Here is a 14,742-nt window from a genome sequence, read left to right as displayed (position 1 = left end):
TTAAAGGTTATCCATATGACTTCTGTGCTATATTCCATCTTTTGAAGGTTTGTGTGAGGACTGGAACATGCAAGTTATTTGAGGAATATTTCACCCAAATAAAATGAAAATTCTATCATCATTTACTCACCATCATGTCATTCCAAACCTGTATGAATTTCTTTCTTCTGCAGAACACATTTTGAAGATTTCTGTTAGTAACTAGTTTTGATGAAAGTGCGCCAAATCACGATCGGTTGTGATCCAATACATTTTGGAAGCTTGATACCTCTTAGTAAAATGTAGTTTAAGAAACTTACATTTTGACATAATGTCAGTAACAATTATGAGTATATCACGTTGTGAGTTATGACCTTGTATGGTGACCTTAAAAATCTCAATCGTTCCTGATACAAAGCTATTGTAGTGCTTCAGATGACCTGCTTGAATATGAGTGCTATGAACTATTTACCTTTTTTGGAGCCTGGCAGCACCTGGCCACTGTCATTGTATGTAAATGAGAAGGCTCAAAAGTTTGGATAACTAAATTTGTTCCAAAGAAGAAAGTCTGGGATACACGAAGCCAATCCAGCAAATCAGAGCCACATTTTGGGAAGTTGGAGTTGACGTTTCACAGAAAAATGTAGACTTTTTTTTTTATTTATCTTTAGACTGATTCCATAAAACCGGAGGATAAGATGAGCCGATTTTAGGGGGAAAAAATGTATTCGTCATGCGTCTCCCAGCAACGAGGTGAATTTTCCTCGTGTTCCGAACAAGACTTTTACTATTCTGACCGATTCTGACAAACTAGTAGGCTAGTGTATCAAAGTGAAACCAAAGTGTCTTACTTTTCGGATTCAAAATAGACAAAACTACTTTTTATTGTAACTGACATAAAAGCTATTATCAGTCCTAAAGAAAAAACATTTTGTTTATTCAAACGGCCACAGGTAGTGTGATCCTCCAAATCGTTTACGGTATGATACCGTTTTCCTGTTGCCAGTTGTATAATCGGAAAGTAAATGTTTAGTGCTGTAAAATCTATTGTGTATTCCAGCTTTTATTAGTCATATGGGTTTGGTTTGGAAGGGTATAAGAAATTAATTGTTGGTTTGAAGACACTTTAACATGCTGTCTGGAGAAACCCTTGTGATGCAGTACACTAGAATGTCCACTACGTGGTGTGTAATGCAACTTCAGTGTAGACCAAGACTGTTTTGACCTCGACTGTACAAATAGTAAATTTTATAAAGTGAGGTTTCTAGTGTGATTACTAACCTACGATAGGAACATTTCCAGACAATTGATTTATTGTCACATCAATAAACAGTATGATCCCAACAATATAAAAGCACTTGTCATTTCTTGAAGACTGGAAAAAACACTGTTAAACAACATTTAACAACGTTTTACATTATGATGCAATTATTCCCAGTCAAAAACAGACTACAAGAGATACATTTTGTGCCAAAAAAATTGTTAAAGGAAACAGTTTGCATTTTTATCTTCTGCTACTGATATTCTGATCAATCACAATAGTGATTTTTCAATGTCACCCATGTTGCAGCAGAGTATGAAATGTCACGGCCCTCCATGACGATTAACAGCAGCTAAAGCAAACGTGGCCTTTGGGCTTCTTTTTCAAAAGGACTCCGTCGTCGAGTTCACCTTCAGCCGCAGTTGGTCTGCAGGGAGACGCTGTGTTTAATACATTGACAGCAATAACAGGGATGATGTATGAGCATATAATAAAAAGCTAATTGGGAGCATCTGGGGCCAAAAGGAAGAATTCCTGAAGAGACCGTGAAGCAGCTGTTTAAGACGGAGTCATAATAGAGATAAATGGAGTTCCACTGGATGATTTACTCTCTTATTGATGCTGGAGGTGACTGACGGCTGCTATTCACTCCCCGTCTTCCTCCCCGACCTCCATCTGCTCCAAGATTCCCTCTAACACCTCCGCCTTCCTCCGCTTCTTAGGAGCATCTGACAGAGAAGATGAGAGGACAGATTTGAGCACAGATTTGTTTTAATTCAATTAAAGAAGGGAAATTACTAGAATTGCAACCGGTGTTTGGGAAACTACTTCAAATTAAGGGATTTGGCAAGCTGCAGTTTTCAAGCAGTTAAGCAACAGTCACACTACTGTTTGGGAAAAGTATTGAAAAAGTTAGTTGTTTGACTATATTTAGTTAACAACAATCAAGCTATTTGAGGGAGCAAAATCTTTTGAATTAAGTTACATATAATATTGATAATTTACAACAAGGTCTTATTTGTTAAGGCATGACCTAACAATGAGCAATATATTCTTACAGCATATATTTTGTTAATAGAAAAATTTTCATTTTAGTTCACAGTGCATTACCTAGTATTAACAGATATAACTTTTGATCTTAAAAACTCATACAGGTTTGTTTTTCTCAACTATCCCTTTAAGATTAATAAATGCTGTAGGATATGGTTGTCAGTCGTGTATTTGAGTTCTTAATATGGTAACGTTCACACACAGTTCAGTTATTTACGGGAGTGACAACCCAAACTCGCACCAGTACATTTTCAGGACTCGTAACCACATCTAAAAACCCACACTGTGAACACAACTGGGCTGGACAACTAGTTGTCCGTCATGTCAGTGTGACAGAGCCGCTCTGCGCTGCACAAACGTGTGTCTACCGTGTGTTGTGCGTTTTCATGTGTGATTTAGCTTTCGGTGATGAACAGCGATGGAGATATGAGCTGTGTGTCATCTGAAGGTTAGATACAGTCACTGTTCTCCACCGGAGCGGCTCCTGTCAGTTTTGAGTTCTACATGCGACTCAAATGCTCCGCTCTCCATCAGATATAAAAGCTGCAGTCAGTTAATGAAGATTTGACGGATGAACTCAAGGCTCGACTGGATTCATCTTATTTAAAAGTGATCAGACATTTCAGTTTTATGGACATTGCCATCTTTGATATTACTATGGTCACTGTCACTATGTTAGCTGGTAAGAGAATACAGGCTCGACTCCCATTGCATTGCTGTTTGAACATTTTGAGACTGAGTCACACTTGTAATTGAATGCGGCTGTCACTCCCAAAAACTGTTTTTAGTAAGTTATTAATTAAAACTGCTTGCAACGGTTCATGCTAAATAACTGTTACGCTGCACATAAAACAAAAATGTTACCATGAAAGTGCTGTGCGGTTTTTCGTCGCAGGTCGTCCACAGTGTCCTCTGCGTCTGCCCACTCCAACACCAGCCTCCTGCCGTACAGATGGGTACTGTGGCACAGCGCCGTGAACGCTTTCTGTGAGAGACCAGCACAAAATCAAAGCTTGTGTTAGATGTACTGTAACTAGACACATTGAACAGGATCAGTGTTGATTAGTTGTTTTACAGGAGACTGTCTGACTGTGAAAAGCACGAAACAGAAAGACACAGAGACAGATGCACCCACCTTGGCATCCTGTTTAGTGAGGAAGTCAATGAAGCCAAAACCACGGTGGGCTCCACCGATCCCTTTCTTTGGCAGGCGGACTGTCTTCAGCTCTCCAAACGTACTGACAAAAAGAAACAACACCTGCACTTCAAATCAGAGCTCACATGAGGACTATTTCACAATAATTACAAGGGTACCAAGTTCAAAACCATGATATTTTCACAGTCATTTTTGTTAGTGAAAAATACTTAGTCAAGAGTTTGGCCTGCTCTGTTCTATAACATGCACATGAAACGCAACAAATATCCGTTAAATGTGAAACAAGCCTTACCAGAAGAGTTCTCGCAGTTCTTTCACTGTGGCCTGGAAGGGGATGTTTCGCACCAGGATCTTAGAAGTCCTCTGTTTCCTGGAGGTTTGCTTTTTCCTCTTGGGTTCCGCCACACCTGACCTGCAAAAACAACAGAAGGAATACGGTTTTCACTCATGCATGTGACTAGTGCCCTTTATTATGCTTGTAATTGACTTTATTAGTCAAACTGACTAAGAAAGCACATATGAAAGATATTAAATTAAAAGCAATGATATTACAAAAAGCAATCAAAAAAAAAAAAAATTAAAACACTGACTGTATATAATCTTGCTTACCATTACCCTAATTTAACATCAAACTGCATCGCTTCAACAAAAGCACACTGTGACTAGAAATTTCTAAAGTAAACCATTTATGTTAAATATTTTTAAAAACACAGGTGAATATGGTATATGCAAATCATGAGTTACTCCAATGAAACTTTACCAAGTTTCTCATCACTTTAATTACAATATCTTCTGTATTATAAGTTGCCCCCAAAAGCACATTAATGTGAAAATTAGACACTTATTATGCATTACTTTCTAAAAACAAAAATATATATTTTCAGCAAATCCATGAACTCTAGGTTTGTTCTTATATTCTTTCAAAACCTTTTTAAAATACTAATTTTGCAGAAAGGTACAGTGTTTAAAGAATTATAAAGTATATAAACAGATAATAATTTGATACATTTTTGTAAATAAAAAAATTGTTTGGTTCATGTCTGTTAAATTGGAAGTTTGGATTTCAGTCTCATTACAATGCTGAAACAATTCTTCTCAAAAAATTATTATTGCATGCAAGGACAAATATAATACAAGAAAATTAGCCCCAAAGCAGACACATATCCGTCAATAATTAATAATGTACAGCTTAAACACCAGTATTTTCTGCCCTAATCACTTCCATCTCCATCAATTAGCCCTCTGCTGCTTAAAGCAAAAGTATTCATATTTTACCTAGTTTTCTTATGATCATATTTTAAGTTATAAAATGTAAATTTGCAATCTGAATTAAATATGAGAAAAAAAGATACTGTACCACAAAATAATGGCGAGAAAACATGTCTGTCTATTGGCAAATCTTTACATGCTTCAGGTCCAACAAACAAAGTGTGACCAGTGAAGTCTGATTCAAGTGCAAATGATCTTGATGAGTTCATCAAAAACTGATAAGTTCTTCACTGAATGAACTAAATTCATAATCAGAAGGCTTAGCGAGCCCTAAGAGAGAGAGAGCTTGGGGTTTGTGAAACCCTGTCCTACACAGAACATGAAGAATTCGGACACAAAAGATGCCTCAACTTACTTGACTTCTCTTTCTGATATTTTTAGCTCAAGCTGGTGCTCATCAACTGTGCAGTGCTGCAAAAAAAATGAAAGTAATGAAAAAATATGCCTGAATTTATTTCATCACATGAATATTTGTGCATAGTTAGAGTACAGCAATGACAGAGCAGCAGATGGTGATTTACCTGCAGCTTTCTCATGGCTTTCTGTGCTGCCTTTGGAGTTTTGTACTGAACAAATCCATAACCCATTGATAACATTTTACCTGAGAGCGAGAGAGAGACAAAAAGAAGGTGAGATTCACACAGACAGGAAACAAGATGGAGAAATGACAAAAGAGATAGAGAGAGAGAGAAAATATACAAATAACAAATATACAGATGAATATCAATGGTAAATATGAATGTCTGTGAAATCAAACCTGCTTTATCTCTCTTCTTTGATATCGTGCAGCTTTTCACCACACCACATTTAGAAAATGTCTGTCAAAAGAACACAATGAAACCCATATGGTGAGACACGGGCCGTGTTTACACCTGTTATTAACAACATCCATTTGGGGTGATCCGATCACACAACACATGTTGCTGCTTACACCTGCTACTAACATGCATCTCAAATGAGTCTCCTGTGACCAGAACAAGAAACCTTCTCATGTTTCCATTGCCACAAGATCTGCAGTTTGCTGCTAAAGCGCTTGTGCTCTTGAGCTCACCTCGTGTAATGTTTCCTCTGAGGTTTTAAAATTGAGGTTCTTAATAAAGAGAGTTGAGCCAGGCAAAATCGGTTCTTCCTCCTCCTCCTCATCCTCCTCCTCCTCCTCTTCCTTTTTGGCCAAGTCATTGTTCTCAGCATTTGCATCTTTGGTTTGAGGCTCTGAGTGAAGGAAGAGAAGGATGGATATTTAGACGGAACAAGAAAAACTACAGAAAAAGCAACACTGAAGCTAAATACAGGACTGACAAAACACGGATTTGGATGTCCTGAAGGAAATACTTCAGAATTTTTATTAATTTGGTAACATTTTGCAATAAGGTTCAATTTGTTAACATTAGTTAATCATGAACATCATCATGAACTAACATTCAACAACATATTTTATAAAGGATCTATTAATCTAGGTTAATGCTAATTTATTAAGTACCATTAAAAAAAAAATGAAAGAAATTAATACTTTTATTCAACAAGGATTTATAAAATGTACCAAAAGTGACAGTAAAAGACATTTATAATTTCACAAAATGGTTTCTATAATCAAATAAATGCTGTAAACGAACTTTATATGCATTAAAGATTCCTGAAAAAGAAAATCCATTAATTAGGTATTAATTTACCCTTCAAACGTTTGGAGTCAGTGTGATTTTTTTTTTCTAAAGAAATGTATATATTTTCTCTATGATATTATTAATAAGAAATGTTTCTTGAGCATCATATCAGCATATTAAAATGATTTCTGAAGGATCATGTGACACTGAAGATTGGAGTAATGATGCTGAAAATTCAGCTTTACATCACAGGAATAAATTATATTTTAAAATATATATTGAAAATAGTTATTTGAATTTAATTCTAATAGTTATTTTATATTTTCATTGTATTTTTGGTCAAATAAATGCAGCCTTGGTGAGCATAAGAGACTTCTTTAAAAAATATTTAGAAAATCTTACTGACCCCAAATTTCTGAACGGTAGTGTAAATAATATACAATTGTTCAACTTAAAATGCTAAAAATGCACAAGTATATCTACAAATTTATTTAATATGAACGATATTAATGAACGATTAATAAATGCTTTAAACGATTTGTTTATTGTTAGTGTATGATGTCTAATGCATTAACTAATGTTAATGATGAACAAACATTATTGTAAAGTGTTATTGCATTTTAATTTTAACAATAAATTATAAGAATTTTTTATTTTTTTTGTCAAACCATTCTCACTTATGAAATTAATAAATACATTCCTAAACTTTATGTAAAATGTAAAACATCTGGTAGCTAAAAGTATCACAATATCCAAAATATTTACAAACATGCCAAGGGAAGGGCTTGTTGGACGGTGTTCAAGTTCGCTTGGAATGTACAGAGCTTTATATGGAATTGTGATTTGGAATTTGGATGATTGGAATTCACTGCAGATTCCATGCAGGACTGTTTGTGATTCATTCTCATGTTGTCATTTCAATAAATGTCACGTTTTTGAACATGTGAATGTTTAGGCATACATATATCCTTCATACAAAAAGATGAATTGCTGGTTTAAGCACCAACAAACTGATAAGGATTACCTGGTTTAGGTTTTGGAGGAGTTGTAAAGACCGCTACAGGAGCCCACTCCAGATACAAGGGAACATGCTGGAACTGGGGAGATAGACCGTATGACATCATACCATGTCCCTTATTCAAGCTTTAACTAACCGAAGGCACACATGATTATAAATATTATTACAAATAAATATTATATAAACAAAAACATATACAAGTTATTTTTTCCCGTGAAAACAGTAGATCAAATGCCCATCACACACACCGACCTTTGTGTATGCAAGCTTCATGAAGGCCCGTTTGGCTTCGGTGGGCTCCAGGAACTCCACTATAGCAGTGAGGCCAGATGGGGGCAGCAGAACTCTTCCCAGAGATCCATGGGGCGAGAACAAAGCCTCAAGCTCTCCGACCTGCACTCCTGAGGGCAAGTTCTTCACCAGGAACACAGAGTTACTGCGCTGACCTGATGCCTAAATAGATGGAAATCACAGACATGCATTAACATAACTATGATTTATGCAGAAACAAACATAAATATGTATTTGGACATTAGTTGTGTCACAATAAGCTTTTTTTTTTTTAAAACACACGTGTCCCGGACAAGCGTTTATGTCGAGCCCTGATATATTTTCCTTGATTGGTTTTCCCTAAAGAGAATTACATTTTTGAAAACGAAAGTAAAAGAGTGACACTCGTTCATTGCGTTTTACCGTGATGACTGATGGGAGTTCTTTGTCTTTATTAAAATCAACACATTATAATGATTTATCTGTCATCCACCCTCGATTCATTTGAATGTTATGTTTTTATTACTTGGCCCGCCCGACCTGCGGATTATGATCCACGCAGCACTATCGGCAAACTATACGGTTTGAGAATGGACACAGGCCGGGAACCCGCAACAAAACCGTCATGGTGGAAAAAAGTGTATCTGAGCATGTGACTATCTATCCAAGCATTGTCGAGAGCCGGAGGCGGCACTAAATTTGACGGAGCAGGCCACCTTGTAATTCTCTATGCAGGAAAAAGCCTGTAATAATAACTTAATACATTAATGGGAATACTAGCCAATTATCATCAATCCACCTGTACCACAACCCTATACCTGACTGAATGAGTCCAGGGACACTCCATTTTCCAGGAGAAACTGTCTGGTCTCTTGAACGATCTCTGTCTCTCCGAGGGCCATCCTCACAGCCAGACTGCCATCAGACTCCTACATACATACACAAATCCAGTGTTACCCATGTTAACCCGCTCAAGAAAAAGACAATTTACAGGACCAAAATACTCACGTGATCTAACACTTTGCTCTTGGTTGTGTTGTATTTCTGAGCGATGGTATCGGCCACTGCGCTCGTGCCCAAAAACAGTGTGTTCCAGTTATGAGAGCTGTGTAAAAACAAAACAAAAAACGGTGAACACAACTGGAAATTATCTAGTAGAGGCTTTCAGCTCCAGATAGTTCATCAATTTCTGACCTGCCGCTGGCTGATTTGTCTTTGGCATCTTTACTTCTCTTAAATGAGGAGCTGCCTGGAGTGTTGGGCCCCTGATCGGGATTCTCCTTCTTCAGCCTTGAAGCCATGACATGCAGAACCCGCCCCTAGAGGGTCCAAACACTTGTAAGAAAGCAAATAAAACTACACAGAATTAGATGAAAGTGATCAGTACCTGGAATACGTGGCCATCCAGTTGAGTCAAGGCTGAGACTGCGTTCTCTGGTATCATGTATGTCACAAAGGCAAAGCCCTTGGGCTTCTTAGTCAGACTGTCTATGGGGAAATGCACCTCAGAAATAGGACCTGATGAAGACACACAAAAAAATAAGTGGCTTTTAAACATGGATCGCGAAATGATAAGTGGCAGATCTCCAACACTCACCGTGTTTGATGAAGATTTCTTTCAGATCTTCTTCAGTGCATGTGTAGGGCAGGTTCCTGATGAAAAGTCTTCCCGATTCCGCCACGTCTTCCTCTTCCTCATCGTCCCTCAGCTCATGCACAAAATTTCTCTCCTTTTTGCTTTCCTTCGCAGGCATTTTGTTTTTAAAGTTGTTGGCTCTGAACACTTCGATATAGCGCCCCCCTGTGAGTTTACACGGATAATGTATTGCACATGAACAAGTGTTATTTGCAGTACTTGTTTTTGAATTGGTTGTGCTCCCAAAACAAAACACACGACTCAAGGATTTTTTCACAGTTGTGTACTTGTCAAAAAGAGTGAAAAATCGCTTACCCATGTAGTCTCTGTTCAGGCGCAGGGCCCTCTCGACCTCTGCTTCTGAGCGCAGGTCCACATACACGTAACCTTAACAGAGGAAATTCAACCAATCAAATGGCACAAGAGTGACATCTTCAGACCATCAACAGACAGTAAACAACAGAAGCTCTTACCTGTGTTGCGCCCATCCTTGTTTTTTGCAAATCGAATGGCAACGGGTTTCAGAGGCATCATAAATTCTTTCACTTGTTGCTAAAGTGAAGTGGTAAATCAGACAGACAGGACAAAAAAAAAAAAATAATCAGGCAAAAATTACTGTTGTCAGGTCTAAAAAAGATCAATAAAAAGGATAGATGTTTAGATTTGTGTTATTTATGTGACAACAGTGTTCTGTATTAATAATTACATTTATTAATAACAATAATAACAATAAATATTTCTAAACAATGATATATGTAAATACATGGCAACATGAACACTGTAAAATGAAGTAAACTTGAAATTAGAAAAAAAAAAAAACGTATAATAAAAAAAGGACCTGGTAAAACAGTCCTTGAATATTAACAAAAGTTGTTGAACAAAAAACAAACTGCATATTCAATATCAGCCAATAATCAATACCTCACCTCTTTGACGTTGAATGGAGCACCTCGTAGCTTGACTGTGAACCCTGTGCTCGACTCAATCTATAATAGTGTATGAACAGCACAAACAAATGAGCGTTTAATAGCCAACTATTCCATATTAAACCCCATGACAGTTTTATCACACTGACCATGTTCTGGACTGCTGGCTTATATGCACTGTCTGTGTGCTGATCCGGGGACTCTTCCTCTTCCTCTTCCTCTTCCTCTTCCTCTTCCTCTTCCGCAGCATTGGCACTGTCCTCTTCATTCTTTTCCATTTCTTTCTCATCCACCATGTCTGATTTCTCCACAATTTTGGAGCGAAGATAATCCATATCAGATAGATCTTTCTTCAAGGCTTTCTTAGTAGAATCTGGTAAGAAAACACATTTGGAGAGCATAATAAAATCACACCTACACAAATACAGTACAAGTGCATGAAGAAAAGATTGGTGACACTTTACTTAAAGAAAATCAAGTTTTTAACATTGTTTATTTGTCTATGTGGTATTTTTAAATGCTTTAAAGGGGTGATATAATGCGCTTTTCAAAAGATGTAAAATAAGACTTTGATGTCCCCAGAGTGTGTATTGTGAAGTTTTAGCTCAAAATACCCCACAGATATTTTTATATAGCATGTTAAAGTTGTCACATTTTGAGTGTGAGCAAAAACGCAGCGTTTTTGTGACTGTCCCTTTAAATGCAAATGAGCTGCTGCTCCCAGCACAGGGGGCGGAGCTATAACAGCTTGTGTCCTTTTACCTCACACAGACATGCACTGAACATTTCAAAAACTTTTAGCCTTTTATGTTCAAACCGAAGTCAGAAAGATGGAGAGTCTCAAAAGGAAGTGACAACATGTAGACAACATTTCTGAATGTTTAGTTGGTGAATTTATGTAGCTGATGTGTAGTTATCTTCTAGTAATTAATTAGCATATTCTGTCTTGATAATCTATAAATCACGTTCCCGTGGAAGGGATTTATGTAAATTTAAGGGTTCATAATGTCACTAACCCGGGAGGAATGTCATGTAGTCCCTATCAGCCGTTTGTTGTAGTCCTTAAAAAGCGATTTCTTTCAAATAAAATATCTCCCTTTGCTTTGAACTTTGAGCGTTGTAACTTTGCAGATGTTGTTTATGCTCAAACAGCAACATTACACACTAACTAAAGTTAGAAAAGTGAAATCATGTTCAACCACCCCTTTAAGACAAACCATGAGTCAGCAAATTTATAAGTCAGCACCATTGCTGAGTATTTTCTCCTTCAAACTGCAGTGAACCAAAGACACTCTCAAAAACACGGTTTGAAATCGCTGGTGTTTCTGACGTCACAAACTACCTTATAACCAGTCACGTCAACATGTGATCGTCAACGAGTGCATCTCTCACCTGGTGTGAGTGAGCTGATTTGCATATTCATAGACCGCGTATACTAAATGAGGCAAGGGTGTAGAGTTACATTTAAGCTATTTTAAGGCATGAAGAATATGTTTAAATATGTAATTTTGGTGATCAAAGATGAATTTTAAGGGATAACATGATTGACTACAGGGGGACACCAGTAATATATATACACACATATTATACAAACACAAACGTTTATGTTAGATACGATTAATCGATTTGACAGCACTACTTTATATATAAAGGCTTTAAGGTAAGTGTTACCAAACGATCGTTGCTACCCACAGAGAAAAGTTGTATTGCCTGCTATAGGAATCACAAAAAAAGAATCTAGAATTCACCACAAAGTTCTCACCTTGTTTGTCCTCTTCATCAGCAGCATCCTCATCATCACTCAATTGCTCTGATTCATCAGAGTCAAAGTTCAGGTAATCATCCTTAATAGGCGCTTTCTTCTGCTTCTGCTTCTTCTGCTCCTTCTCCTTCTTCTGCTCCTTCTCCTTCTTCTGCTCCTTCTCCTTCTCCTTCTCCTTCTTCTGCTCCTTCTCCTTCTTCTGCTCCTTCTCCTTCTCCTTCTCCTTCTTCTGCTCCTTCTCCTTCTCTTTTTCAGCTCCAATAGAAGCCGCTTCCACCGTGTCGTTGGCCCACGTGGGCACCTGTGTGCGTTTCTGGTGCACAGCCAGGAACTCCTGGAAGCTCTTGTCTTTTTGAAGCTAAGGATTTCAAATGACATTTTATAGGATGTCTGCATTTTTACTGAAGTATGATTTGTGTAATGCGATAAAGAATAGACTTTAGGAGTAGCAAACTTACATCTCTAAGAAGAATACTCAAAGGCTTCTTCTGCTGCTTCTGTGGAGATAGAGTGACCGCATAAATTCAGTTTGATTTATATGTATTGCACTTATTGCAATACACATTGTTCCAAATAGATGAAGAAAAAGAAAAATCAACAAGGCCTTTCTATAAAACTGTTTGCAAACAATAAAGTGAGTGGGTCATAAATGTCCCATTTTGCTCAGCGCAGACACTGAAAAATGACACATGAATTTACCAGTGAATCTTCCTTTTTTTCTAGTTGTTCACATGATTCTTGTTCTTCTGTAACTTTGTTTGCTGATGGTTGGCGTGTGTGTTTGCTCCAAGGTCTGGCTTTGTTTGGGTCTCCAAAATCTGTGCAGGATTCCACCTTATTCAAGCAGATGATGAATAAGATGAGAATTACAATATACAATGTTCAAATAAACTATTTGCATTACTATTTTAATCTATTAGTGATTTCCTTCCAAATCTCTAGGACTCCTCCATGATCTTGTCACTTACAGTAACTCTAGATGTGTCCACAAAGCTCTTGTCGAAATGTTTCAGAGCTTTATCTGCATCTTCTTCCGTCTTGAAACCAACGAATCCAAATTTGCGGAATTTGCCATCTTTGGTAAATTTCAACGTACAATCTGTAAGCGTCCCAAAATCCGCAAACATCTTGCGGAAGCGAGCTTCCTTCATCTGAGGACACAGAATAAATACAATTTCAACAGTTGTAAGTCAACGGTTCAAATCACATATATTTCATACACATACAGTTTAAGGGATCAATGCATTTATCATTCCCTGACAGTGCCAATAACAATTTATGGTTACACTTTATTTTAAGGTGTCCGTGTTACAGTGTAATTATACATTAGGACATTACATGTACTTACTACAGGTTTAGGATGAGGGTTTGGTTTAGGGTTAGTTGCATAATTACGCATAATTTATAGTTATTACTACATTAACTGCATGTAACGTGTAACAAGAACACTGTAAAATAAAGTGTTTACCTAATTTATTCTACAATGCCATATTACACTGATGCTATCAAATGTAATACCATGATACTTTAATAGGCTACACCATAGCATTCAAATAGTGCTCCAAAATACTCTGGGTAGCACCATGAAATCTCCATGATTTCAAATAAAAACATAGTTGAGACTTTTTGTTAGTGAACACAGTAAATAAGGGCGTTTAAAAGTTATTTACACTTTCGTAGGCGCATGCATCTTTGACAGCGAACTTGCTACACGTTCTAATATAATTACAAATACTCACCCCATTTGGGAGATTCTTGACTATTAACCTTGACATTTTTTCCGATCCTGATGTGATGTTTTGAGGTAAAATAACAATATATTGTTTTATCAACAATAAAGCATGGTGTGCATCAGTAAGACGCCATCTTTACTGTATGACGTAAAGCGCGTCACCAAAGGAACTTGATGAGTATAGCTCCCTCTTCTGGACATAGCTGGAATGATAGGATGCACTTAAATCACTTATATTCTCCAGTGTTTGTAAACTCACAAGAACCTCCATTAAATCAGAACATAATTATTTTATCGGGTCTTATTTCGTAAACCCAGCCTTGAGCCATTAGGATTGTTACCATCTCTGCTGTATACAGATACCATCTGTTATTCTTACAGCCTTCCTAACCTCAAACTCTGGAACATAGAAAGCAGCCTCTGGCCTTCCAGTTTCTTTGCTTTTTGAACCATCTGTGTATATTTGAAGAAAGGTATAATGTGCATTTATATATATTCGGTTACACATCTTTTTTACATTAAACCCATCACCTTTTCTCCTGATTTTCTCTATAACTTAAAGTCTATTTCAGGCTACAGCCTCGTGGTGGTATTAGAGGTATTACAAATATTGGGGTAAATAACTTTGAGTCCAGTTTCATTAATCCGCTTTTTTCTCTCTCTCTCTCTCGCTGTAGATTAATTCAGTAGCCTATGCCATAGCTAGTTTTTCTCTTGCTATGACGCACTAATCCTTTCCTTTACTTAAAATAAAACTTTGGCATGTTAAAATAAAACTACATATTTGTGTTGTAACTTAAAACTTTGAAAAATATGTAAATTAGGCATCGTCTTTTAAACATGGGGGGGGGAAAGTGATTATAGGTAAGGCAGTTACAGGCAATGCCATTTAAAACATAAAATCTAAAGCTTAGATCGATCAAAAGTCTTTATCTGTTAACAAACATGACATATGTCTCTTTTTTCTCATATAAAAAATGTTGAAATGCAATTCTGTCGACTATTATCTTGGATTTAATTATAGCTAAATACCATTTAAACCCTGTCTTAATGTAATAAGTCTGTATATTGTGCTATAAATG

General features: G+C 36.9%; 1 protein-coding gene across 4 annotated transcripts; it reads right to left on the bottom strand.

The window, feature by feature from the left end:
- Positions 1-1,271: 1,271 nt before the first annotated feature.
- Positions 1,272-13,823, bottom strand: rbm19 (RNA binding motif protein 19). Of its 4 annotated transcripts, none has more exons than XM_084127847.1 (25): positions 13,668-13,823; positions 12,897-13,079; positions 12,628-12,762; positions 12,387-12,425; positions 11,929-12,286; positions 10,316-10,539; positions 10,167-10,226; positions 9,714-9,792; positions 9,556-9,627; positions 9,202-9,405; positions 8,992-9,122; positions 8,799-8,923; positions 8,613-8,709; positions 8,423-8,533; positions 7,587-7,787; positions 7,341-7,413; positions 5,767-5,927; positions 5,473-5,533; positions 5,237-5,316; positions 5,071-5,126; positions 3,739-3,858; positions 3,426-3,528; positions 3,155-3,275; positions 1,849-1,968; positions 1,272-1,667 (listed from the first exon to the last, which is right to left on the bottom strand). In XM_084127847.1, the coding sequence occupies exons 1-24, from the start codon at positions 13,701-13,703 to the stop codon at positions 1,886-1,888; spliced, it is 2,913 nt and encodes a 970-aa protein (XP_083983973.1). In that variant the 5' UTR covers positions 13,704-13,823; the 3' UTR covers positions 1,272-1,667; positions 1,849-1,885. The 4 variants fall into 4 exon arrangements, with proteins under 4 accessions (XP_083983973.1, XP_083983974.1, XP_083983975.1 ...); XM_084127848.1 differs by having other exon boundaries at positions 1,272-1,968; positions 11,929-12,060; positions 12,097-12,286; XM_084127849.1 differs by having other exon boundaries at positions 1,272-1,968; positions 11,929-12,108; positions 12,175-12,286; positions 13,668-13,807.
- Positions 13,824-14,742: the final 919 nt, after the last annotated feature.

This window comes from Abramis brama (assembly GCF_963993115.1).
Source record: "Abramis brama genome assembly, chromosome: 11".
Taxonomy (NCBI): Eukaryota; Metazoa; Chordata; class Actinopteri; order Cypriniformes; family Leuciscidae; genus Abramis; species Abramis brama.
This window is presented reverse-complemented; position numbering and strand designations above follow the sequence as displayed.